The sequence below is a fragment of the Ochotona curzoniae genome, unplaced genomic scaffold (genome assembly GCF_017591425.1).
Source record: "Ochotona curzoniae isolate NIBS_2020 unplaced genomic scaffold, NIBS_Ocur_1.0 scaffold_3890, whole genome shotgun sequence".
Lineage (NCBI taxonomy): Eukaryota > Metazoa > Chordata > Mammalia > Lagomorpha > Ochotonidae > Ochotona > Ochotona curzoniae.
Genome location: NW_024467115.1, coordinates 639,645 through 666,775, shown reverse-complemented (window position 1 = coordinate 666,775; position 27,131 = coordinate 639,645). Strand labels below are relative to the sequence as shown.

General features: G+C 37.5%; 1 protein-coding gene across 2 annotated transcripts in view; it reads left to right on the top strand.

Annotated features, from left to right (window-relative positions):
* The window catches only part of GOPC (golgi associated PDZ and coiled-coil motif containing), a 44,874-nt gene extending 24,975 nt beyond the window's left edge, over nt 1-19,899 (top strand). Inside the window, exons 2-9 of one of the 2 annotated variants that reach the window (XM_040965577.1) lie at nt 1,349-1,513; nt 3,257-3,280; nt 6,541-6,716; nt 8,711-8,876; nt 11,176-11,271; nt 12,659-12,823; nt 15,736-15,919; nt 16,989-19,899. In XM_040965577.1, coding sequence (XP_040821511.1) covers nt 1,349-1,513; nt 3,257-3,280; nt 6,541-6,716; nt 8,711-8,876; nt 11,176-11,271; nt 12,659-12,823; nt 15,736-15,919; nt 16,989-17,116 — 1,104 coding nt within the window. In that variant the 3' untranslated portion in view covers nt 17,117-19,899. The remainder of the gene's footprint in view (nt 1-1,348; nt 1,514-3,256; nt 3,281-6,540; nt 6,717-8,710; nt 8,877-11,175; nt 11,272-12,658; nt 12,824-15,735; nt 15,920-16,988) is intronic. The other variant, XM_040965579.1, reaches the window with a different exon arrangement.
* The last annotated feature ends 7,232 nt before the right edge of the window (nt 19,900-27,131 follow it).

The following is a 27,131-nucleotide window of genomic DNA, read 5'->3' as shown; positions in this document are numbered from 1 at the left end:
TAACTTCTAGAAAAAAATAAGTTCTGTATGTGACGATTATGATATTTTTGCTGCACAGTGTTAGGCTAAGGTACCATCATAGCTTTCCTGTTACTTGAAGAACTACAGTACTAGTCTTTTTTTTTTTTTTTTTTGAGATTTATTTATTTATTGGAAAGTGAGATATACAGAGAGGAGGAGAGACAGAGAGGAAGATCTTTGGTCTGATGATTCGCTCCCCAAGTGAGCGTCACGGCTGATGCTATGCCAATCCGAAACAGGATCCAGAAACTTCTTCCGGTTATCCCACGTGGGTGCAGGGTCCCAAAGCTTTGGGCCGTCCTCGACTGCTTTCCCAGGCCACAAGCGGGGAGCTGGATGGGAAGTGGAACTGCTAGGATTAGAACCGGCGCCCATATGGGATCCCGGGGCGTTCAAGGTGAGGACTTTAGCCTCTAGGCCATACCGCCGGGCCCAGAACTACAGTACTAGTCCTATGGCACAATGGATTGGGCTCTTACTTGGGATGCCAGAGTCTATCAAAGTACCTATGATTGAGTTCCAGCTCCTCTTCCTCTTCCGATCCAGCTTCCTACTAATATACAGTTTAGCAACAGGTGATGCTAAGTCTTTGGATTCCTGCTACCTACCTGGAACATCCAGAGGGAGCTTCTGGTCCCAGATTTGGCCTGGCCCAGTCCCAGCCCCAGATGTTTTAGGCACTAGAATAGTGAACCAGTACATCAAAGTTTTTCTGTTTTGCTTTGCATATAAGCAAAATAAATAAGTAAACTTTAAAAAAAAAAACCCTGCACATCAAATGGGCGTTCTGATGACTCATTGTTGTGCTGTACTTGAAAACCTATGATGAACATGGATGTTTTGGCTTACTGTAATCTCAGTAGCTGATGGTTTAGCACTTGGAATAACTTTACAAGATAGTCATTAGACTGATCTGGGCTTGCATTCTGAGGACAGAGGACAGAACACCATTTTGGCCATTCCTCCAAAATGCTGTTGGTGTTGCTGAACCACAATAACATGATCTCTGAGGATGATGAAGCACCCCAGTACTTGTATATTTTCATCAACTTTGTAGATAACATTGAAATAGAAACACTTCAAGTAAGCCAAGTAAAATGGAAGTAAGTCTGTGTCAGTAGAGAATACTCTTTGTAACAGAGTTTTCTTGCTGTTGAATATCTCTCTTATGCAATTGACTACTCGTTTAGATAGAGGTCCTGTATCTTTGTTAGATAATAGAATTCTGGTGGTTATGCTTTCATTTAAAAAATACTCTGTTATCATTCTTGAGTAGTAATTGAGTAAAAAATTTAGTATACTTAATGTTTTCATTATTGTTTATAAGGCGCAGTTGGTGGATCTGAAATCTGAACTGACAGAAACCCAAGCGGAGAAAGTTGTATTGGAGAAGGAAGTCCATGATCAGCTTTTACAGTTGCATTCTATTCAGCTTCAGCTTCATGCGAAAACTGGTCAAAGTGTTGATTCTGGTACCATTAAAGCGAAATTGGTAAGTAATTTAATGGGTGGCATGATGTATTTATTTGCATTTTAGAGGTTATAGAAGACAATTTTTAATAAGACTTTTAGCTTATAAAGGGTTGACCTGTCCTCATTAAGAAATGTAGAAAATACAATCAAGAGCCACTTGCTGCTTAGAATAATTTTTTTCCTGCTTACAAATGTACATGTGAGTATAAATTAATTTAAACAGTATTTGTGAAGGTACAACAGTTTTTTACCCCATGAAATCGGTTAAGATTAAATTCAGCCACATGGAACAAAAATCGCAAATAGCATGGAGATTGTTCGTGACTGGCTCTGAGACAGGCAGCGCAGAGGTAATGGAGCAGCTCTGAGGGGTCAGCCAGCCAGCGTCAGTCTGTCGTTGGACTGTGCCATTGATAGCTCATAGTTTCCATGCTCGGGCTTTCTGATGCCTGCCTTCCAGACAGAAAGAGGAAATCCTAAGGGAAGGCAAGAAGATGCTTCTCAGCTGTGTTGCTAGCCTTCCTTAAAGAGCTTTTCGTCAAATCCTCCTCGGTGGATTCTGCCAGCATCTTACTGGATATCAAAAGCTGAGTGTCAACTTTCTTAGTTGATTATGTGGCCACCTCCATGAATATCAAAGGAAAAAGCTCAAATTGTGGGTGCGAAACAGTCATAATTTTGTTCTTTAGCTCTTAACATAATCATTTTCTCTGCCACTGTATACTTTGTGACACTATTATTGGTTTTAAAGATTTATTTATCTTTATCACAAAGTCAGATTTTTAAAAAAAGGAGAAACAGAGAAATATCTTTCATCCATTAGTTTACTCCCCAAGTGGCCTGAGCCAATCTGAAGCCAGGAGCTTCTTCCAGGTTTCTCTCGAGGGTGCAGGGTCCCAAGGCTTTGGGCTGTTCTCTACTGCATTCACAGGCCACAAGCAGGGAACTGGATGGGAAGTGTAGCCACTAGGATACCAACTGGCACCCCACGGGATCACAGTGCATGAGAAGGGAGGACTTTAGCTGCTAGGCTACTGTACTGGGTCTGACATTATTTTGTTGTATGAATTTACCACTCTGAATTAGTATAAATATTTAAAGAACAACAACAACAACAAATTAACCTCATTTCAATCCAGTTTTCTGTGTATCGAGTACATGCTATATGCCGGACATTTTGTTAATGTCATGGGGACACAGCAGGGACACTCAGCTCAGGAGAGGCAGAACATGAGATGGTATTGATAGGAAGAGAGTAGATATATTTTTGAATTTTAGTCGTTTTTTAGATAATTTCATTTGAGTATTTTCTAATATTGACATGTTAACATTAATTAGAATGAGCATGTTCATTTAGCTAAGTTCTCTTAAACTCTGGAATTCTGCAATTCTAGGTTAGTAATGTTTTATTTAACTGAAGTAATAGACCATATATGGTTCCTAGAGATGTTTGATGTAAACATTGAGGAACATTTCACTCTTTCATGAACAAACAATTTTGCTGAAGTTTCAATGTTAGGTTTGAAACAGGGTGGTGGAGTGGAACGAACACCAAGCCAATTATATAAATAGTTTTGATAAAACATTTAAACCTCATAGCATATAGTTATGATTGCTTGCAGATTTACAAGCATGTATTTGGTGGATTTTTGCCCAAATATTATTCAACAGATTGGAAATATCTTTGTCGTGATTATACCATTAGATAAATTTATGTGTTTGATGGTTTTCTAACTATAAAACTTTTTTCTTATATCTTAAGTCTGTCCCCTCTGTGGAGGAGCTGGTAAGTATGTTATTTGTGTTTTTGCTTTAATATGTCATGCTGAAGTGTTCTTAGTGTTTTCTTCTTGCGTCTTACGTGTTGTCACTCTTGGAAGAACATGTTGATGATGGTGATGACTATGTAATGAGAAGCTCAGTGGGCAGCTGGCCCATTGCTCTTTTCTCACTGCATGTAGTTTATCATTTTCCTTTCGTTTGTGCAAAGCAATTATTTTTGACAATTTCTGAGCCTCATATTTTACTCAGAATTTACCTCTCAAGAGTAATATTTACTATTAAAGCTATATTAAGCAAGTCTAATTTTTAACCTTCTTATTTTCTATTTGAATCCATTCCAAGAAAAAGAATGTGCATGTTGGTTTTTTTCTTCCTCTGCATGTATTCCAGTTTTTTAAGGTTTGAAAATAAATGTGTGGCCTTTAAGACAAATGAGCTTTGGAGTGTTTTGCCTGAAATAGTTTTAGAAAATAGTTACTTACAAATTTTTAATATTTTCCCACCTGTCTGACCTTATGAGGTTCTAGTTTGTCTCAGGAGTTTCTTTAGAAAAATCACTGTGGATATCTAAGTACAGCATGAGTAGCTTGGCTGTTATCAAGTTAAGGAGAAACAAAAGATTTTTTTTTTCTGTAAATATGGACATGATTAATTTTAAGAAAATTTAATTTTCTTAATCCTGTTCTTAACATCTGTGAATTTCAAGCTCAAAACTATCAGATTTATTGAATCGTTAAAATAATGGGGTAGCATAATCTGTTTCACAGATATTACTAATAGAAATAATTCACTAAAGAAAACTGGGCATAATCCTCAAAGTAAGATCTCTTTGTCCCATAAAGTAAAGAAATCTTGGTCTTCTGTGAATGCTTTTTCTGAAACGGTAACATTCTCAATAAACATCATTTTAAAAAAAACAAATTTGTTCATGTTAGCCAAATTGTGCTTTCCTTTGGAACTGCTATCTCCCCTTTTAAGTAGAAGATTCAGAAATAAAATAGATTTTAATAACTCGAAAATTGTTGCAAAAAGAGAATTCTAAATTATTTTGTTATATATATAGCCTTTGAAAAGAATACCTAAGAAATAGAAGGTATTTGCATAAAAAGAAAAAATAAAGTAAGGGGCCAACTGCAGGTTAAGTCACTACTTGCAGTGTGACCATCCCTGTGAACACTGGCTTGAGTCCTGACTGCTCTACTTCTGATCACACTGCTAATTTAGCTGGTAATGCAGCAGAAAATGACCCACGTGCTTGGGCCCCTGTCAGATCACATAAAACCTAGATGAAATTCTATGCGCTTGGCTTCAGCTTAGCTCAACCCCAGTAGTTGCAGCCATTTGGGCATTGAACCATTGGTTGAAAGATTTCTATCTGTCCCTTTCTATTACTCAGCCTTTCACATGAATATATCTTTTTTTAAAAATTAGGGAAAGCTGAGTGTGGCTTACTGTGACAAACTAACATAAAACGCTAGTAATAAGTGAAGCTGAGTGTGGAGCATATGGGACCTGTTTTATAAATTCCAAACTTCTAAAATTAAGGTTGTTTTTAACCCTATGACTCTATAAGTCCTTGAATAATGGAAAACAGAATATTACAGAAGTTGAAACACCCTGCTAATGATATGTTCTGTTAATGAAATGATAAGTATATCCAGCTTTGGTAGTTGTCATTGATTTTAACTTGTATGTTGATATGTTTCAAATATATATTTTTAAATATATAATGGCACTCACTGTTTTGTATTTGAATATATCATTATTTAATGTTCGTTAAAACTGACCAAAGCAGGCAGTTAAATTAGTACCAAAATATGCCCCCAAGACCAGCTGATGGTTTGCTTAAATTTGTTTCTTAGCCTTTCAATATCCAGAATAAAAATGGAAATAATTAGTTAAATTAGTTTTAAGTGCTTATACAATAGAAAATTACTATTTGCCATATCTTTAAAATGAAGAATTTTTAAATTCACGGTCTTATAAATGGTACATGATTTAGTGAACATTATATTCCACATTTTAAAGAATAATTACACTGTGTTGTCCTAGGATTTAGAGATTCTTTAATTCAATGAGTTAACTCAGTGTAAGTGCAAGTTTAAAGTGTTTAGGTGGTTTTCCTGACCAAAAACAGCTCTGAAGATGTCTGTTGGGGACTGTATTCCATTCTCATGGTGTTGTCCTTGGCCACACAAATCTGTGTGTGTGAGTCTGGATTTGCCAGCATTTGGGCAGCTTTGTAACTTCATTTTGCATTCCACTTTGTTTTGTACCTGCTTGTCTATTCTGAGCTTGTGTTCTAAAAGCATTTACATTGATACCCTTTGACCTAGAGGAACAGATACCGTATTTTATATTTTTAAGGTAAACTGAACATTTTTTTTCTTGCATATGTGATAAAAACTTGATGGCCATGACCTTGAGGCTATGGTCTCTGGCTGTTACTTATAAACTCGTATATGGATTTAGCGAAATCAGTGGAGCATCAAATGGCATCTTATGAGAGAATGGATGCCTACCCAGTTTCTCAGGAGGCAAGGCAAGCCAGTGTTTTCCTCAAAAAACACTTCTGCATGCACTTGAACGTACAGATAGATGACCAGAAATAACAATTTAGTGATTATCTACACAACAGATTGCATTAGCCATGGAAATGTTACATGTGAAAATGTCTTAACTGCAGTTGTTACTAGAAGTTCTCTGTAACTCTGAAGTGTTTCCCGTAAAACTAGAATGTCTTTTTTAATTTAAGCACTGGAAAATTGTTGCAAGACCCTAGGATAAATTAGTTATAAAATGTATCTCTAAGTTAATGATTTTAATTTGCATATTGGGTTATTGCATCAAAGTTTATTATAGATTTGAAAATAATCACCAGAGAGACTGTTTTTTTCTTCTGGTTGTAAAGTAAGTTTTATAAAGTAAGCAACAACTTCAGCTCTCCATAAAAGTCACATTTGTTAGCCTATTTAGCATGTGCTTCGAGAAGACTGCTTCTCTTAATATAGTCAATTTGATGGCACACATGGCATTCTCTAGAAATAATCCAACATATTTAGTTCAAGCAAAAAATAAATAAATAAAGCAGACCCACACTTGTCTGTCTACCTTATGAATACATTTAATGAAGTGGCAGTTTTTAGAGCATTTTTTCATGTTATGTGTTAGACTCATAGACGATGCATCTGTGTGTTTTAAGGAACATGGCTTACTTTAAATTTATTTTCACTAAAATATAATTTTTTAAAAAACTAATAATAGGAAAGAGAGCTTGAAGCAAACAAAAAAGAAAAAGTGAAAGAAGCTCAACTTGAAGCTGAAGTGAAATTGTTGAGAAAAGAGAATGAGGCGCTTCGCAGACACATAGCTGTCCTCCAGGCTGAAGTTTATGGAGCAAGACTGGCTGCCAAGTATTTGGATAAGGAACTAGCAGGAAGGTGTGTAAAATGGGAATGTTTTTACTCCTAGGTGATACTGAATGTGTGTTTGTATATATATATATATAAAACTTTAATCTTTACCTTTAAATGTATTTTACACATGCTTATCGCTTAATGTTAAATTAATGTCAGCAGGGCCTGGCACGATGGCCTAGCAGCTAAAGTCCTTACCTTGCATGCACCAGAATCCCATATGGTGACCAGTTCTAATCCCGGCAGCCCCACTTCCCATCCAGCTCCCTGCTTGTGGCCTGGGAAAGTAGTGGAGGACACTCCAAAGCCTTGGGACCCTGCACCCACTTGGGAGACCTAGAGGAAGAGGTTCCAGGTCCTGGCTTCAGATTGGCTCAGCTCCGGCTGTTGCGCTCACTTGAGGAGTGAATCATCAGATGGAAGATCTTCTCTCTCTGTCTCTCCTCTCTCTATATATCTGACTTTGCAGTAAAAAATAAAATCTTAAAAAAAATTAATGTCAGCAGTATTATACCAGGGGTCTTCAAAAAGATCAAGGGAAATGTGTATTGCAAAAGAATTCTACAAAGACTTCATTTTAAAGATCTACTTATTTTTATTGGAAAGGCAAATCAGATTTACAGAAAGAAGGAAAACAAAAAGATCTTCATCTTCTGATTCACTCCCCATGTGGCTGCGGTGACTGAAGCTGAGCCAAGCTGAAGCCAAGAGCTAGGAGATTTCTTCCAAATTTCCCATGTAGGTGCAGGGTCCCAAGGCTGTGGGCCTCCTCTTCTACTTTCCTAGGCCACAAGCAGAGAGCTGGATGGGAAGTGGAGTAGCCAAGACATAAGCTGATTCGCATATGGCAGCATCCTGGCCCTTATAAGTTGATGATTTAGCTGTTGAGCCATTGCACCAGGCCCTTTCCATGAACATTTAAAAATTTCTTCACATTTTACAGATTTAGTTGTGCTTTTTAAGCACGATGTCAGTACATACAAAGTAACACACTGTGAAATGTGATCCACAGCATTTTCAGTCATTTCCTGCCTTGATAGATTACAAAGGATGAGTCCATATGCAGCAGAGCTTCTGTGGTCTGTGATACCTCATCTTTGCTGCCTCTCTAGGAAATATGTTGGAAGTAATTAATGTCAGTTATTTTATCAGAATAATGGCCAGATGTTCAGTTGCTTTAGTTTTGTCAAGGAGATTATATACAAACCTTGGTGATTTATTATTGGTACTAAATCATTTTATTCCCATTGTTGTAATGTAACTTTAAGAACTTATGTGAATTAAATGGGCCCAGCCCAGCACAGTAGCCTAGCAGCTAAAGTCCTCACCTTGCATGCACTGGGATCCCAATATGGGTGCCGGTTCTAATCCCAACAGCCCCGCTTCCCATCCAGCTCCCTGCTTGTGGCCTGGGAAAGCAGTTGAGGGTGGCCCAAAACCTTGGTACCCTGCACCAGTGTGGGAGACCTAGAAGAAGCTCCTGGTTCATGGCTTCAGATTGGCTCAACTCCAGCCATTGTGGTCACTTGGGAGTGAATTAACAGATAGAAGATCTTCCTCTCTATCTCTCCTCCTCTCTGTATATCTGGCTTTCCAATAAAAATAAAGTAAATCTTAAAAAAAAAAAAAAAAGGAAGAACTTAATGTGGGTTAAAGTAACCATTTGTGAAAAGAAATTGTCCTTAAAAGGGTTTTCTTGGAGTTAAATCTCTTTCCCTTTTTTAAAGATCCTGTCACATGCCAGAGAAGGACTTTAGCCACTAGATGTATATCACTAAAGGAATTGTCACTCATTTTTTAAGAAAACAAAAGTGTTCTAGGCTGATTTTTCCTTGAAGTTAACTGTTTTTTTTTTTTCAACATGCTTTGTATCTTTGTAAACCTAAGAGATAGCAGAAAGTTAAGAATTTGTTTCATTGCTAATTGAGATTTAAGCTAAAGTACTCATTCGTTACTTCTCTTACTTATCTCTGTGATAATGGAAAACTAACTGCATGAATTCCTTTCCCATTATGAAGGGTCCAGCAGATACAGTTACTAGGACGAGATATGAAGGGACCTGCCCATGATAAACTTTGGAATCAGTTAGAAGCTGAAATACATTTGCATCGTCACAAAACTGTTATCAGAGCCTGTAGAGGACGCAATGACTTGAAACGACCCATGCAGGCACCACCAGGCCACGTATGTGTGTTTTGCTGCTGGTTCCCACTCAACCTTCATTCTTTATGCACATGTCCTTTCTTTTATTTTAGAAGTATTTGAGATCTTTATTTTAAAAATGTAAGTGGGGCTTAGATTATTTAAAATGTGATTTGGATGAGATTTCTGAGCCATTCATTGCTAGCAAATACTAATAGGATTGTTTTGAATCATTTCCTAGTTTTCCTGGATTGGATTTGGGTGGTCTTAATTTTTCTTAAGCTTACTTGAGATTTTTGTGGCTATATTAAGTGGCAACGCTCTTACCAGTAGTTCTTTAAATGGATTTTGGTAACTAAATCCAAATGTAGAATCTGAATTAACAATCGCTTCTGTTTGGATTCAGATGGAATTTTAGATCTGTGCCTCACTGCCTATTTATGGAACCACTGTTGTTTCAGAAACTTTCCTTTTTATTTCAATAAAATCTTTATTAAGTTTTGTTACAGTAGCTGCTTGATATAATACAAACCTTAACGTATGAAAGCCTGTCTAAATCTGATAGTGACTCACATATGTTATCACCAAATAGAGTATGGCCTTAAATAGGAAAATAATTTTTTTATCTCTGCAAAGGTTATTCTAAGAAAATTGATGAGAAAGGAGAAATAGAAAATTTGAAAACAAAGATCATACACATTTTTCCCAGCCCATTCTGATCAATAATGTTAAACATCATCTAAGAAAATAAAATTGATGTATGCTTAAAAATTGATTTAAAAAAAGGAATATGCCCCTGCCCTGTTTTCTCCACATTAACTTGTAGCTTCTATAGACTTGGGAGTGGAGATGTTAGGGGAGAAAATGGTTTGTGTTAAGTGTTTTGGAGTGATAAAAGCTTACCTATGGAAGTGGCAAAGTATGAACTTGTAGTTGTAGGCATGGCCAGATGACAGGTTATTTAGTAATCAATAAAGCTATTTTAATATGTACCTGCTAATAGGGAGACTTTTAAATAAAATAGTGGTCCTAATAAGATTCACAATTTTTTAAAATAAATTTTCATTTTGAATTTTGAATCATGTGGCATAATTTTGTGTAGGCTGGGAGGATTCTCAATTTTAACAGGCACTTTGTATTATGAAGAGTATATATTGGGAGAAGACTAACTGAGTTTGAGATACTCTGGTAATACAAAGAGGAAGTAATAAAAGTAGGACGAGACATTTGAGAACAAGGACAGAGTTGAGAGAATCAGAAGCAGGGGGACTTGATTTGTAACTGGACTTTTCTGATTAAATGAGAAGGGAGATACAGGTTTGTGTTGTGGGTCACTAACATATCTGGCATTTATTGATAGAGAAAAAGGATGTTTTGGGGATAATGGTAATGAAATAAGTTTTACATTTATAGTATTGAAGTGCCAATAGGACATCCAAGATAGAACAAGTTGGATGTATGGTTCTAGAATTCAAGAGGGAAGAAATATTAGGGAAATCATCCATGTGCCATAATTGAAACCATGAAATTGATGAACTCACACAGGGGAACTTCTCCAAGGATGAAGACTATGAAGTGAAGCATTAGAAGGAGCTTGAGATGATATAAGCTCTTATGAAAGTCATACAGGAGTTTTCAAGGAAGGCTGGCAAACAGTATCTACTAGTTAAAATTATCAAAGTACTAAGTGTGGGCAACAAGAAAGTAGATATGATGAAGATAAATTATGTATGGGTATTTGGCAAAGAGAGACACCAGTACAGAAATAGTAGGTTATTGAAGGATATTTTGTTTTGTTTGCTAGTTACATGTGGCCGGTGTTTTTAAAACTAGGAGAGACTTGATTTGTTTAATCTGATGAATAGGAAAGAATTTTGTAAAGAAAAAAATGAAGATCGCAGTAAAGAATTGATATTACTGGAACAAAATAATTTAATAGTAATTCATAATCCAGTTGGAAATTCAGTTTTCAGTTCTATGAATCAGATTAAATGGTTGTATACCTTGCAAATATTTCCCAGCAGAGATAGGCATTTACTACCTTTTGTTTTTGGAGGATACTTCTCATCAGTTCCTGGCAATAATTTGTGTTTGATATCCTACAGTTTGAAAGGGATTTATGAATATTAAAAACATGGCAAAAGGATAATACAATTGTCAATATGCTTTAATATATTAAAATAATTGTTTTAATCTTCTAAATTTTATGTTAGTTACTTTCTTAACACTTTATTATGTCTCTATACCTGCAAATCTGTGAAGACTTCTAAAAGTATGTAGTATAGCATGACTTTATTTGGTATGTTAAGTGATACTAACTTACTTGTTTTTACCCCTTAAGGATCAAGATTCCTTAAAGAAAAGTCAAGGTGTTGGTCCAATTAGGAAAGTTCTCCTCTTGAAAGAAGATCATGAAGGCCTTGGCATTTCAATTACAGTAAGAAGTAGTGCTTCCAGATTCCTTTTCTATACTTATCTATTATAGTCATGCTTTATGGTACATTATTGGGTAGAAACGTATTCCTGGTTGATTTTCTGAATAGTTAAGTAGAGTATGATGAGCTCACTACTTACATATAAATATTTTTGTTTGTGTGTTATGTGTACTTTTATAAAACATAGTTCCAAATGATTTTTGTGGCTGAGAGTGTGCAGTTCTACACCAAATACTGTGATGGCTCTAGAAACCTTTGGAAATATGTATGACTGTTTCCATGTATGGCAAATGACTCCAGATTGTATTGTTCCTCTTTCTATGGGTTCTGTTCTCTTGTCTCATTTTTGTCTGGTTTTATTGGCTCTTGGACTCAAATGTATATATTAAAAAAAACTTTTTTTTTGCAAAGTCAGAGTTAGAGAAAAAGAGAGAGGTCTTCCATCCACTTGTTAACTACCTAGGTGGCTGCAACAGCCAGGTATCTCACATGGGTAGAAGAGGCCAGGGAGCTGGGAATCCTCACTGCTTTTTCCTGGCCTTTAGCATGGAGCTGTATCAAAGGAAGGGAAGTCGGGCACAAACCAGCAGGCATCCATGTGGGCTACTGGTGTTGGGCAGTGACTTGACTAGCCATGTCACAACACCAGTCCCAGATGTATTCTTTCCTACATTTAATGTTGTTGCAAATGGTTGTCTTGGCTAGTGTTCCTAATAGCATCAATTACAAAATCCATACATTTGGAGTGATTTTTTTTTTGTACTCTCAGTGCTTTAAAGAAGCAAATTTCATTTGCTAATGTTTAGTTACTGCATGAGTTTACCTGTCAATATGCTGTACTCAAAGAGCAGAAATTCTAGTAGGGTAAAGAAAGCATACATACATAAACACAGGAAATTATGACACAAGCTTGGAAGTGATGGGTGACTTACACTTTATTTCTTCAGTTCTACATTGCATCTTTTTTCATGCCTTAACATCTCTGTAACTGAGGTTCATCTTAAGTATTATTCTTTCTTACATAAAATAATTGGTCTTGTCATTCATAATGATTTAAGTTTGATGAAATATGGTAGTACTATGAATTAAACACACATAAATATTTTAATTTATGTTTTAGAACTTAGCCAATTGTAGGGTTTGTTGGGTTTTTCAATATATATTATATAGTTGTTTTTCCCTCTGGAATGTGTTTTAGAAAAGCACATACAGTTCTGATACTTTTAATAATGTATCTGTTATTACCTAAATAGCAATAAAATTTCATCTAGCATGTAAATAGATAGTATAGGGGCTTATTGAAACTCTTAGGAAAACATTTTATCTCTAAGATAATCTGAATAAACTTTGTAAACAGTTAACTAATTAACTACCTTTTATTGTTGTTAGGGTGGGAAAGAACATGGAGTTCCAATCCTCATCTCAGAGATCCATCCAGGGCAACCTGCTGATAGATGTGGAGGGCTGCATGTAGGAGATGCTATTTTGGCTGTCAACGGCGTTAACCTAAGGGACACAAAGCATAAAGAAGCTGTAACCATTCTTTCCCAACAGGTGAGTCCCCTCTGTATAATTAAAGTTACATCCATCGGTTGGTTATTTCTGACTCATCTAAGTCCTTTATATTCTCCTGTGAAGTTTCTTAATAGTAAAGTGTATAGGTTTCATGATGGATATTTGTTTTCTTTTATTTGAGACTTTTATAGATGACATTTCGTCATCTTTGAAATGGTCTTTGAAAAGGATCATTTTGTTTACTCTTGTATGGCCATGTAATGGAGCAAATTTCTTAAGTAGTTTGTGCCTTAGTATCGCTGTGTGTATAAGTAATGAAAGAGAGCTGCGGGCATTGTTTGTTAGTACATATAAAGTACTCAGAAAATGACTTTACCCTTGAGGAGCAAATTGAAGAAAATGAATGTATAACGCATTGATTCAGCTTACATGATATATAAATCTACATGTTTCTACTTAAATAATAGCATTTAAAAGGGTATTTGCTGATGACCAAACAGTCCATTCTGTTACTGTACAGTGCTGCTTTTTTTTTTTTTAAGAATTATTTATTTATTTGAAAGTATAGCAGCCAGACAGAGTGAGAAAGGCTAAGGTTAGGAGCTAGGGACTCTCTCCAGGTCTCACATGGGTGGCCATCATCCCCTGCCTTCCCAGGCACATTAAGAGGAAGCTGGATCAGAAGAGGAGAATCTGAGATTGGAACTTGTATTGCATTATGGGATGAGGTGTCCCATGTGATGGTTAACCTGCTCCGCCACAATGCTGATCCCACAGTGTTGGCTTGTACAAAGTTCTTTCTCATATGAAGCCAGAACTCCTTGCCTCCATGAGAGCTAGCCACAGATCTAATTGTGTCTTTGAAAACATGGTCAGAGACCCCTGCATTATCCATCTGTTTTCCAAAGCGGTGTTTTTAGGGCACTATCTGATAAAAAGAGATTTTAAAAAATGCTACTTTAGCCTTCTAAAGTAGTATTTTCATAGCCAAATTGGCTGTCATCTGTTAGCGCAGGAGTGGGAGGAATGACAGCGTGGAGGAGGAGCAACAAGGAGGGTAGTTTTAAAGAAACAGTAAGCGCATATTAAAACTCCGAGATATAACCTTAAACTTCCAAGGAAAAGAAGCCTGGTGAATAGCAGTCAGAAATGACACACTTTTTTTTGAGCAAAGATAAGCCATAATTTTCATAGTTACAGACATCAGATTTATATGTAGCAATTATAGTCTCTTATTAGGTGACAATTATAGCTTAAAATTTTTAAGAATAAAATAGTTGTAACCTAACAATAACAATATAGCTACTATACATTTGATTAAGCATAGTAGAAAGAGCAAGTTGGAGCCAAATTGCCAAATTTCTGAATAATTGCGTTTCATATTGGGAAAATTAACCTGCTTGCTCTAAGATTCACTCAGGTTTCTTATTCTTGTGAAAGAAACGAGAGTAGAGTTATTGTGAGGATTGAAAATATCCTTTTTAAGATTTTTAGATCTTTTGTGGGGGGGCGAACCCAGAGTGGAGCAGGTAGACAGGAGAAGGCTTGTATTCCAACCCTGGAGACTCCCGGATCCTCACCAAGGACTATCAGTACGGGCACCAAGGACTACATCCCAACAGCCAAGGAGACCATGGGGAATTGGAGTGCCTTCAGAGGCTGAGAACTCTGAGGTCACCCACTCCCATTTCAGTTTCCCACATGGGATGGAAGAAGCCCAAATCCTTCCTCACAGGATCCAAGGTCATCGGAACAACAGCCAGGAGCCCTGAGCAGTCTGCAGAAACAGGAGAACAGTCAACTCCCTTCGGGACTAGGGAGAGGAGCTTTCTCTGGTCCTTACATAGTTCCAACTTTGGATCCCCATTCTCTCCTGCGGTGACCATCAGGGTGGCTCCAGAGCACCCCCCAAAACACAAAACAACAGCAAAAATAGAATAGATAGACAGAAAACAACAAGGAAATCCTAGAACCAGACAGGAAACGGTCAGCTTGGACTCACATATACCTTACTAGGTAGGAAATTAAAATAAGTTACTCCTCACTGGGGAATTGAAGGTTTCTCTGCACACCCCTCCTAAAACTGTTCTGTGCCTCAACTGTTGACTTATGTCTTGTTAAAGTTATAAGCCAGTTTGGACTATTCTAAAATCTGCCAAATTCAGTAAAAATTATGCTTCAATACAATAAACTGCTAAATACAAACATGAAAATAGACATGAGAAAGCTGAATAGTACCCTATAGCCATTTTAAGGGGTATAGCAGCTGGTTATGTATAAACTAAAATTGAAATGTCAGTGAAGTAGTCACAGAATGTGGTTAAGAACTTGCATTTTCTAAAATTTCAGTCACTCAATACCATGTCAATTAACTCCATACTGTTATAAACTGTTGTTGATGTTATGTTATGGCTTTTAATTGGTTGGGACGATATTCTGCCAGCTCTGCTTTTAGACCAGAGATGGTCTCCCCAAGAAACTGTTGAATTTATCTGGACAATAAGATGCTGGACTCTCTTCATGGTACATGCTTGCAATGAAAGAACATGACTGGATTTGAACTGTAGTACTGCAACAAGGTGGAGGAATTCACCAAGGGGGGAGGGTACGGGGAGGGGTTGGGGGAACCCCAGAGCCTATGAAATGATGTCATAAAATGAAATGTAATAAAAAAAAGATCTTAGATCTGTTAACAAAAATATTGTGGTTGGTAGAAAGAGCTAGTGCAGTTAGCATTGCTTGTGAGAGGACTCCTGTGGTAGCCTGGACATCATGGCCTTCCAGGGCCCTTCTACCTGTTAGGATTCTGGAATTTCATTGCTTCTTGCCTAGAAAGGAATTTTATCTGAAATTTTCCTCACCTCTCATTCTCCTTCCTAAGGATTGGAGTCATCTTTTTCTTTATTCCATTAATGGTAACTTAACTTGCTCGTTTTTGTTTCCTGTGTTAGAGAGGAGAGATTGAATTTGAAGTAGTTTATGTGGCTCCTGAAGTAGATTCCGATGATGAAAATGTAGAGTATGAAGATGAGAGTGGACATCGTTACCGTTTGTACCTTGATGAGTTAGAGGGAGGCGGCCATCCTGGTGCTAGCTCTAAAGATGCAAGTGGAGATACCAAAGTGTTACAACAAGGTAAGTGTCCCTGAATTATTATAGGCACATTATTTGATGAGTTTTTAAAATGTGAAGGCCTAGTTGTTCTTCAGTTAATGCTGCTTTCAGAAGGGGGAAACCAAAGGAACGAACAAGTTTTCCTTACTTGTGCACTGGTCATTTTACCTACATTCAATTAACATTCATATTCTTCTGGATTCATCCTGCACTGTTAGGTGTATTACCAGTTACAAACCATATGATCCTTAGGAAATAAGTAAAACTCAAATTTTCTGGACACTGAAATTTTTTTTTTCTTTATTTTATTTTTATTGGAAAGTCAGATATACAGAGAGGAGGAGAGACAGAGAGGAAGATTTGCCGTGCAATGTTTCACTCCCCAAGTGGTTGCACTGGTCAGAGCTACGCCGATCCAAAGCCAAGGATCCATAGCCTCTTCTGGGTCCCCCATGCGGATGCAGAGTCCCATGGCTTTGGGCACTCCTCTACTGTTTTCCCAGCATATAAACAGGGAGCTGGATGGGAAGTGGGGGCCACCGGGATTAGAACCAGTACCCATACTGGATCCCAGCGTGTGCAAAGCGAGGACTTTAACTGCTAGGCTACCATGCTGGATCCTGGACTCTGAAATCTTAATGTGTGTCTATATCTTAATGGAAGTTGTTTCATAGTTCAGTGGGTGCATCTGAGTAAGACTTTAGACTGTCATATTAAAATTGTTTTCAGAGTCAGGACGTGTTACCTTTTTGTTCCTTTGCTGTGTTTTATATGTTTGAAGGAAGAGTCTAGCATTTTCTTTCACAAAGAGTAATGATTTGGTGGGTCTTGGTGGTTCCTGTGATCTTTTAGAGGAATCAGTGAGATCAAAGTTTTCATCGTAGTGTATTACTAAGTCATTGTTTGTGTTTTCTACTTTGTTGATATTTGCATATAACTGCTAATTTAATTAATCTAAGCCCTGTCCATTTTGCCTTATATCCATTTACAGTAGACAGTAAATGTTTCTTTTATTTTTTTATACAGCAAAAGGATTAGCTAAATATCTTTAAAAGCGAAAAGTTATCCTTTTCATTTTCCTTTCTTTCAGAGTATAACAAGACAGTAACTGATGCGCATGAAAATGGAGACCTTGCAAGTTCAAGTGAAACTCCACCAGATGACAGTGCTTCAAAATTAGATGATCTACACAATATGTATCATAAAAAATCTTATTAAATTGACTCTATCTCCAGACAAGATTGTTAATCAGACTATTTTGAAAATGGGGCATTGGGGAGACGGTGACGAAGACCATTCAAGATGAAGGGAGGCTGTTGTTGGCCTGAGTGAAAGGCGGATGCCTCAGGGCGTCACGTGAGCAGGTCTACACGCATCCAGTCCCCTGTTCTCTGTGGTGTACCATAATTAGCCATTGCATGTCAAGCAGTTTTGATTTTGTTGAAATTTTAAGCACCAAAGCATGTGTTTCCTAAAGGGATATTACTAGGTTCTTCAATACCAAATGAAACACTACTGTTTTATTTGGTTTCTTTTCCATTTAGTAGAAGGACTTTGGTAATTGAAATTTTGTAAGAAATAGCCTTTAAATACAAGAGAGTAAATGAATTTATCCTATATATTTCTGAATGTTAACTTTGGTTATTGGAAGGGTCACAGCTTGATTCAGTGAATGGCAGAGGGGTAGGCTTGACTGAAAGAAGGGGTTTTAGGTCTTTTATAAAAATTTTTGTGCATTCCGATATCAATCAGTTCCTGGTGATCAAATACTGTAACAGGTTTGCCTTCCAACTTTATTTGATGCAGTACAAAATAATTTTCTCTAATATTTTATCAATCAGTGCTGCACTAGAATAGTTTCCAACGTTACTGTACATTTTACTTTTGATTTTTAAAAGAAATACAGATGAGCGTATCCTATCTGTTCTCAATTATGTTGACCTGTGTGCATGGTATTGGAGCATTATAACATTAATGTTTAGAACCAAATGTTTATTTTCTGGGATCCACAGAAGTCAGTTTTATACAATCTGAGTTGTGCATAATTTCCCTTGTGATAGTCCAATAAGTTTTCTAGCAGAAAAGCTCAGATTTATTACTATGCCACAAAATACATGGTATTCAAAGAATAGTTTTTTAATAAGCTAATTTGCCAGTCATCTAAAAAGTTGGGACCAAGGTGAACACTTTTTGGGTGGGTGTTTATGTCAGAAAATATCTGATTCAAACACTTTGCATATGCCAACTCTGAAGTTGCTAGTTCTCTTGTCCGAGGTTTGAGTGTAAAGCGCCTCCTCTCTTGTTTGCCATTCTGCAGCCAGTTGTGCCCCATGAGGCAAAGTCAAAACAAGGCGTTTAAAAGGGGAATAGTTTTGCTTACATCACTCTTTTAAAGAATGTATGTTTAAGGGAATACTATGTGGGAGAAAGTCCAGAAGGTTTTCAGAGAATTATCAGTATCTCCCTTTCTACCGTTCAGATGTTAGGTAATATAATACATTTCCTGTCTTTCCCAAATGCACTATTTGTTCAAAGTTGAACTTATCAATTGTATATACTTTATTTCATGATTTTGCTATTTATGAATTTAATGTTGTAGCTGTTGCTCATGTAAGTTTTTTTGGGGGTGGGTGGGTGGAGAGAGTTAGCTTCCAGTCCATCTGTATGTCACCATGCTAATTTGTAATAGAAGTGCACTTCATAGTGTATATTGTTACTGATATTAAAATACTTTGTAGCATAACATTGTCTCTAAGCAAAAGCTGGTATTTAATGATTATATATTGAATAAGCAGGTTACATTACTATTGTTTGCTCTTGACAGGCTAGGCCTCTTAAAAGATAAGTGTTTCTTTCCTCATGAACTCTTCCTACACCAAGCACACATCCCCACACATGCCTTGAGATGTGCACAAAGGGTTTTAGCCAGTATACTCATTTAGTTTTAAAAACAAAAAGTATTCCATTGTAGGAGATCTGCAAACTTCTTTTTACTAAAACACAAAACCATGTTATTCTCAAAACACAGGCTGGACTGACCATAGCAGTTTTTGAGAAGACTTATTTTCTGTTTTGACTAAATCCTTAGGAAATGGTGGACATGCAAGCTGGTAACCCTTTAATTTTTCAACAAGTACTTATATTTAGAGACTTAAATTGCCATTTCGGTGAGGTTACCGTGTAATTTGATTGTGTGAGATGTTTATGGTTCAGATTCCTCTCAAGGACCAACCAACAGAATGCAAAGCTCAGAGAAGTTTAAAATCCCTGTGTAGTTTCCTTTTTGTTGCAGTTTAGCATTGGTCTGCAAGCATTCAACAGAGCACTGTTGATCCACTCTGTAACCCCTCCAAGGGGTTAGACGGTCCCTAGTTAAAAGGTCACTTCAGAATATGCATCCTTTGGGGATGAACCAGACTTGCAGGCGCCCAAAACCCTTAGTGGAAACCAGTTTTACATTTTCTCATTTACTGGGCAGAAGCTCATGTTGCAGTGAAAAATACAGATATGGAAGGGATTAGCAAAGTCATTGCAAGGTAAAAGTGGGAGAAAAATATGCACACCGAAGAATTTAGACATTTTCAGTAAAATCTGAGGATTGTGGTTATGTATGTTAAGCTTCATTATTATTTCTTATAGATATAATGGAAAAGCAACATTGGATTATGAGACTTACTAAAATAGACTTTAAAAATGAAAATTCTGTGGGTTTTGAAAATTATAACCAAGCAGTTATCAAGAGTTAGCACAGCTTGTTCGTGTTGCTGGGTTTTTGTCCTACCACAGTAGACTTTGTTTTGATGTTTAGAAACAAAAAGATAATAGTGATTCAAGTGTCAATTTCACATTATTTGATACCCTCATTATGTAATCTATTCCACCTAACCAGTCTTCCACATAGAGTTGGCTGCAAATCTATAGGATTTGTGCCAAATGTATTATATCTAGTTGGATTTAATATTTTTTTATTAGTGTGTAAATAAAAATGGCATCTTCTACATTAAAATGGTACTGATCTCATTTTTTAAACAGACATCTTTTTTTACATTAAATATTTTATTTTCTTTGTACATTTTAAGCAGCTTTGTTATTTGTGCCAGCATGTCATAAAGTCCATGCATAGCAGAGCCTTGCTGCGTAGACTGGGAATGAACTGACTTAGAACCGTTTCATATGTGTTAGAAACATACTGGTGGAAAAACAGCTGGAGAACGACAGTGAGACCAGCTTTCTAGTCAAAGCTTAGCAGAGAGCAGAAATCTTGATCTTGTTGGCTTCATGTTGTGTTTCAATTCGTGGCAGCCATTGTTACTTACAAAGGCAACCTTAATTAAAAAGAAATAAAGTGGCAATCAATCATGTTACATAGTATTTAGTAAGGTATTCTTTCAGTTTTAACACACAGATATAGATATCTATATATAGATAGATATAATTTATAAGTTCCCAAATTATAGGTAATTAAATTTTTAGGAAGCTTTTTTTTAAGGAGTTTATATAATTGATTATGGTGCGAAGGGTGAAGGGCTAGTGGAAAGTGAGTGAGGCCATTGTTTCTACAATCTTTTTTCCTTCTTTTATCTGAGGGAAGGGGAATAATAAGGGCAGAAGCCACACCCAGCCTCCCAGCCATCTCAGGGTGCCCGATGTGGGGCATATTCCGAGGGTCCTGTTCAAGTGGTTTTGATAGTTCAACAGTTCTGGATTGCTGCCGATCTCATCACTCCAATCACATTGAAATCTCCAGAATCCTCTTGCTGACACAGTCCACCACAGAGTATCCGTTTGCCCAAGTATTCACTGCCAACACTCGGCTAGGGTAATTGATCAATTTGTTCTGCCCTTCATCTTCTGGGAAACCTTTTTAAGTTGGTGTATTTTAGGAACCACTCTGAGTTGTGAATGTTTAGATGCTTCATAGTCGTTGGCTAGCCTTATCTTGGTGCTGATACATGCAAGTTTTCTGTGTGTTTGTTGATGCTCCCAGTTCACGAAATCATTTGGCGGGGAGTTGGGGAAGTCATTTCCCCAGACTTCATTGCAATAGTCTGTTATTTGGTTTATGAAATGAAAAAGTGACTTGCATTTTCATTATTAATCAGTGTTGTATTTGAGGTGGATGCATAATTAGCTTTTTATTTATTTATTTTAAATAAAAGCTCTTTATTATAAATTATTATGTACTGTTGGTGCTAAATAATATGACCACAAATCTTTTTCAGGTGCATTTTGAAAGCCATAACCACTATGGTGGCAACCATGGGAGTGCATCTTAGATCTCCAGCAGGAGGAGGCGTAGTTGCCTGGAGACTCAGCCAGCAGGCTCTGGGATCCAGCCTAAGTTTTGGCTGTTGATCAGTGCTGCTGCCAACCAATGGCTGGTCCTGATCGGGCTATGTGATTCCTGAACATTGACTGCAAGACTCTGGTGGTCTGGCCAAACTTCCTTAGAGCTGCACTGATGTCTGAGTTGCTTTCACCCAACCTTGGTTTCTAACTTCTTTTAATCTCCCAGAATCCTGTCCGCACTGTGGGCTTGTTGCTGTCAGCATCCAGTTCTCTGCCTGTTTCTCCTAAGCAGCCTTGCTCTTAATAAACTGTTGTTGAGGATCCCTTCTTGATGTTGATGTCTGCTTTTTGGAGGACTCAGATGTAATACAAGCAGTCCAGTAGTGAGATCTGAGTTAGTTAGAGGGTGGGAGGAGATAAAGAGGTTGATGTGTTGGCGGGTACTTGGCAAAGTACCTTGCCAGTGCAGTTGCTAATTTTATGAATTATCTACAGAGAAGAGCTTGCACTGTTGACTTGGACCTATTTTTCTTACAAACAGCTTAGAAGATTTGCTTTTGGCTAGTGTCCAGGAACTTGGATTTCATGAATATCCCCACCATTCCTTATCAACAAGGGTGGCTTGTTGCGCCCCAAATTTTTGTCCAAATAATAGGATTTAGGTTGATTGCTTGCTTTTCTACACTTTTTAGTACTTGTTAGGCAAAGGGTAACTACATTACTGACCCCCAATAATTTGATTCCTAGCTCAATTAGGCAGGCTCCCCTGATGGAAAGCGCCATAACATGGTTATAGGAGGGATCACGTTTGTAGTCACTTTTGTGAGACTACTGGAAGAAGCTTATGAAAACTTCCTCTAACTTTGCCATGTGTCTTTCTCTTGATAACTTTGCTTCCTGTTTTTCTCATGATGTTTTTTTTCTAAAATACATAATACAGAGCTTAGTTTGTGAGTTCTAGTGTATTATTCAATTTGAGGGCGATGTTGAAGATCTGAGACACAAGTGCTAACTTGGGGGAATTCTCCAGGAGGATCAGTAATGCAGATACTGGGGTGGGGGGTGTGGAGAGCAGTGCCCACCTGAATGGACTGTTTATAATAAACTACTTGGCCTAGGAGACTCCAAGTGGACTTTTAAGGAGATCTGTCTCCTGTAGATTTTAAACAGTTGAGCTTTTGGCTGAACGTGGCAGTTGCAGAAGTTACCATTTTAGAAGTTTCAATGTTCAGCAAAGATCTATTTTGTGAACCTCAGGGCCCTGATTGAGGAAAGCTTAGAAGCTTGAAACACCACAGTGAGAACTGAATAATTGCCTTTAAAAATACTGGCTGTCCATACTGGACCCTTTGATTTTGCAAGAGTAGCTCTCCCACCACTAAGAAGGTATAGCACTTTGTGTGTGCTACGGAGGCTGCAACGTAGTTCGCAGCCCCCACCCACTCTGCTGCCAAGCATATAGTGTATACCAGCAAAGCCTGGCTAGGGATGTGCTGGGCCTGGTACTGTATGCCCCAAATCTAAGATTTATTAGCATATTGTTGCAAAAGCCTAAGGAGTACTAGAATGGTGTTTTAAAACAATTTGGTTTTACTTGAAAGGACAGAGAGCCCACAACTGTCAGCTGGATCAGGCCAAAGCCAAGAGAGGAACTCCAACTTACTTTCCTATGGGTGTTGAGGACCCAGGGAGCCCTTGGGCCAGCATCTGCCTTCCTAGGGTGCACATGAGTAGGAAGCTGGATTAGAAGCAGAGCCAGAACTCTAAGCAGGCATTTTGATAAACGCATCCTAAGCTACCTAGTGCCTCAGCTACTGTGCTAAACACCTGTCTTTACAGTTGGGTTTGAGTGTTTGACCAAGGATTCAACTCATTAAAGAATAAACCATCAGGGCCTAGCATGGTAACCTAGGAGCTAAAGCCCTCACCTTGCACGCACCAGAATCCCCTATGGGCACAAGTTCATATCCTGGTAGTCCTGATTTCCATCCAGCTCCCTGCTTGTGGCCTGGAAAAGCAGTCAAGGACAGCTGAAAGCCTTGGGACCCTGCACCCACGTGGGAGGACCGGAGGAGGCTCCTAACTCCTAGCTCCTGGCTTCTGGTCAGCTCGGCTCCAGCTGTTGTGGCTGCTTGGGGAGTGAATCAACAGACAGAAGATCTTCCTCTCTGTCTCTCCTCCTCCATGTATATCTGCCTTTCCAATAAAAATAAACAAATCTTTAAAAAAAAGAATAAGCTGTCAATATGTTTATAAGGAACAAACTTAAGCCATAAGGACATACAAATCTTAAAGTGAAGGAGAAAAAAAGATTCACTGTGTATTTTCTCCTAAGAAAGGTTGGTCTATTAATATAAGCTAAAGTATAAGACAAACATTATTAGGAATAGAGAAAGTTAAGTAAATCATTGATTAATTTACTATTAAGATAATTTTAATCTTGTATAAATCTGTTTACCCTCAAACACATAAAGTGAAAACTGACTGAACCATAGGAAATTATGAAAGTCCATCAGGGAGCGACAGAACTTTCAAAGAAACTAGGACAGCAAAATCTTTTTTTAAAAGTTTTATCTATTTATTCTTACTAGAAAGGTAGATTTACAAAGACAAGGAGAGACAGATCTTTCATGTACTAGTTCCCTCCCCAGATGGCCATAATGGTTAGAGCTGAGCCAATTTGAAGTCAGGACTCAGAAGTTTCTTCCAGGTTTCCCATGCAGGTGCTGGATTCCAAGGATTTAGGCCTTCCTCTTCTACTTTCCCAGGCCACAAGCAGGGAGCTGGATGGAAAGTGGAGCAGCCAGGACACGAACTGGTGCCTGTATTGCATCCCAGCGCTGGAGGTAGATGATGAGCCATTAGAACCATCACACTTTCCACTGAACAGCAAAATTTTAAAGTCTACATTACAGAGTATATTTTTTTAAAATCAAGGACCTCTAGATGTAGAGTAGGAAATTAGATTAGTGGGCAATAATAAGGAAAGAAAATAAAGGATCAAGCCAAATACTGTTTTTAGAAAATATAATTTAGCAAAGTACCAGCAGGGGGCAATATAGTCCAAAAATAATGCTTACTAAATTATTAGAGCTGGAAGACTTTGAAGATCATCAAATAAAATTCTGTTGTGAGGGTGACTAAAAAGTATCATATGTCCAGAATCACAGTGTCAGAGACACCCAGCTCCTCTGAATTCTACCTAAATAAGTCACAAAGGGAAAAAAAATCAAATGATGAAACTCTTAGCCTTCAGTCTTCCCCTAATCATCATTATTTTTCTTTTTCTAAGTGATGTGAGGTTTTACAGAGCCTAGATTTGACACAGTTTTGATATCTTTAAAAACTTGAGCTGAATTTAAACTTCGCAGATCCGTTTTGTGTATTCAGATGAGAAGAGACTGCAGAAACAAGTTGCCTAGTAGGTTGACAGGTCCTTAGGTTGTAGCCATCTTTTTCGCCTCTCTCCCATACAAATCATTACAAGATAAATCAGCCAGTGCAGTGTCCCTACAGCCGCCATGTGCTTGAAGAAGCATGGCTGCAGCATGGATATTTGTGACGTTCAGGCAGCTGTCATCCTCACCATGTGTGAAGCACTTTTAGTTCTGGGTAAGACTGGAGACAACTGGTTAGTATCTGACTTCTGAGAGCAATAAAGTAAGCTCCTGGTAAACTGTTTATAAAGAAAAAAATAGAAAATGTCAAATAAGGGTGGGTCATAAAAGAGCAGGCAGCAAGACTACTTTGCTGAGTTCTACAGGAAGAAATTTGAAATGTTTTCTAGAAAAATGTAATTTTCCAAAGCTAAGTCCAGGGAAGTTTTTCAATCTGAACAAACACTTCAGTAGGGAAAAAGGTTCCATTCACAAACCACCATAAAACATGATTTCACAGAGCAAAGCTGTCGTACCTTTAAAAGCATTTCTTTTTTGATGCAAGTCCTTAATGCTATAAATTTGCATTATACTACTGCTTTTGCTATATACCTCAGATTTTGATGCTGTCCTTTTATTTTTATTTAAAGTTCTTATTTCCTTTTTAATTCTGTTAATGACTTATTACCATTCAAGGCCATGCTGTTTAATTTTCATGTATTTTCCAATGTTCTGATGCTCTTCTACTTATTGATTTCTAGTTTTATTCCTTTATGTTCTGAGAAGACACAGGGTATAATTTCAGTCATTTTGAATTTGCTGAGACTTGATTTATAGCCCAGTGTGGTCCTACCCAAGAACATGGTCCAAGTGTTGATGAGAAGAATGTCCTTGGCTGTTGTTGGTGAAATGCCCTACAGATGTCTGTGAGGTCCATTTACTGAATAGTGTGTGACAACTCTGATAGATCTTTATTGAATCTGTGTGGATGATCTGTCCATTGATGAGAGTGGGGTGTTAGAGTCACCCTGTAGTGTTGTATTGGAGTCCATCTCTCTTTTTAGATCTAATAGCATTGAATGCGTATGTATTTGTGATTGTTATTTATTGCTGTATTGAAACTGTTTTCAAATATAATGTTCTTATCTCTTTTCAAGTTTTTTTTTTAAAGACTATTTTATCCAACATCAGGATAGATGCATCTACTTATACTTGGTTTCCATTTACGTGGTCCTTTTTTTTTAACAACCCTTTGCTTTCAACCTGAATGTGTCTTGTTTCTGAAGTGAGTTTTGTTGTAGGGAGCATAGAGTGGAGTCCTGGTTTTCATAATTCAGCTGCTCCACTTTCCATCCAGCTCCCAGTTAATGGCCTGGGGAAAGCACCAAAAGATGGTCCAAGTACCTGGGCCCTGCCACTCATGTTGGCAATCCTGGATGAAGCTTCTGACTTTGGTCTATTCCGGCTCTGAGCATTGTGGCAGTCTGGGAGTGAACAAGCAAATGAAAGTTTCTCTCTCTCTCCCTGTCAAATAAAATAAATAAATCTTAAAAGAGAAAGAAATAAAGGCCTAGTTCATTAAGGACTATTAATGCAGTATCCTAACAAAATGTTATCAATGAAACTTTAACAATACATTAATTGATTCATAAACTGTAACCAGATGTTTACTGAGAGGACATTTAATGATATAATTGATCACCTGTATGGATCTAGTAAGAGTCCTCTAGATGGATATAATCTGCTTCTGATTCTGAAAGAAGTATTGGTCAAAATTCAGTGCATGCTGTTTGTCAGGGAATAACAAAAACAGAACCGATACACAAAAAAATAATTGACATTTTCTTAATATTGATAGCATATACCTAAACATAGCAAATCAACCTCTGCTGCCAAAAACCTGCAACAATGCTCAGTAGAAAACAACTAGACCTTTCCCTGTAGTATCTCATATGGTATTACAGACAAAGGAATTACATGTATACGTAAACACTGCAAAAGGGGCACCACTAGCACTGTTTGCACACATTATCAGCATGTTGCCCCCAAATCTAAGAAAATTAACTAAAAGCTACTAGAAACATAATGATGTTTAGGAATGCAGCAAATAATCAGTTGACAGAAATCGAAGAGGAGCCAATAAAGCAGAGGATGAGCTGGGACTGGTGTTGTGGTGCTACGAGTTGAGCTGCTGCCTGCCATGCCAGCAGTCCATGAGTGCTAGTTTGAGACCAGGCTGCTAATGTACCTGAGAAAGCAGCAGAAGACAACCAAGTATTTGGGTCTTGGTAACCATGTGGGAGACCCAGATGGAGCTTTTGGCTCCTGACTCCATTGTAACAATTTGGAGCATGAATTAGAGGATGGAATGCCTCTCTAACTCAGCTTTTAAAACAAATCTTAAAAAAAGATAATAACAACCAATACCAAAATGGCATGCTCCATGGATCAGATAATGCTAACATGTATCAATCCTTATTATTTTCACCACTGCTTTGTGAGGCATATGTCATTATTATATCCACTTAGAAATAAGGAATGGACAGGCATTTGGCATAGTGGTTAAG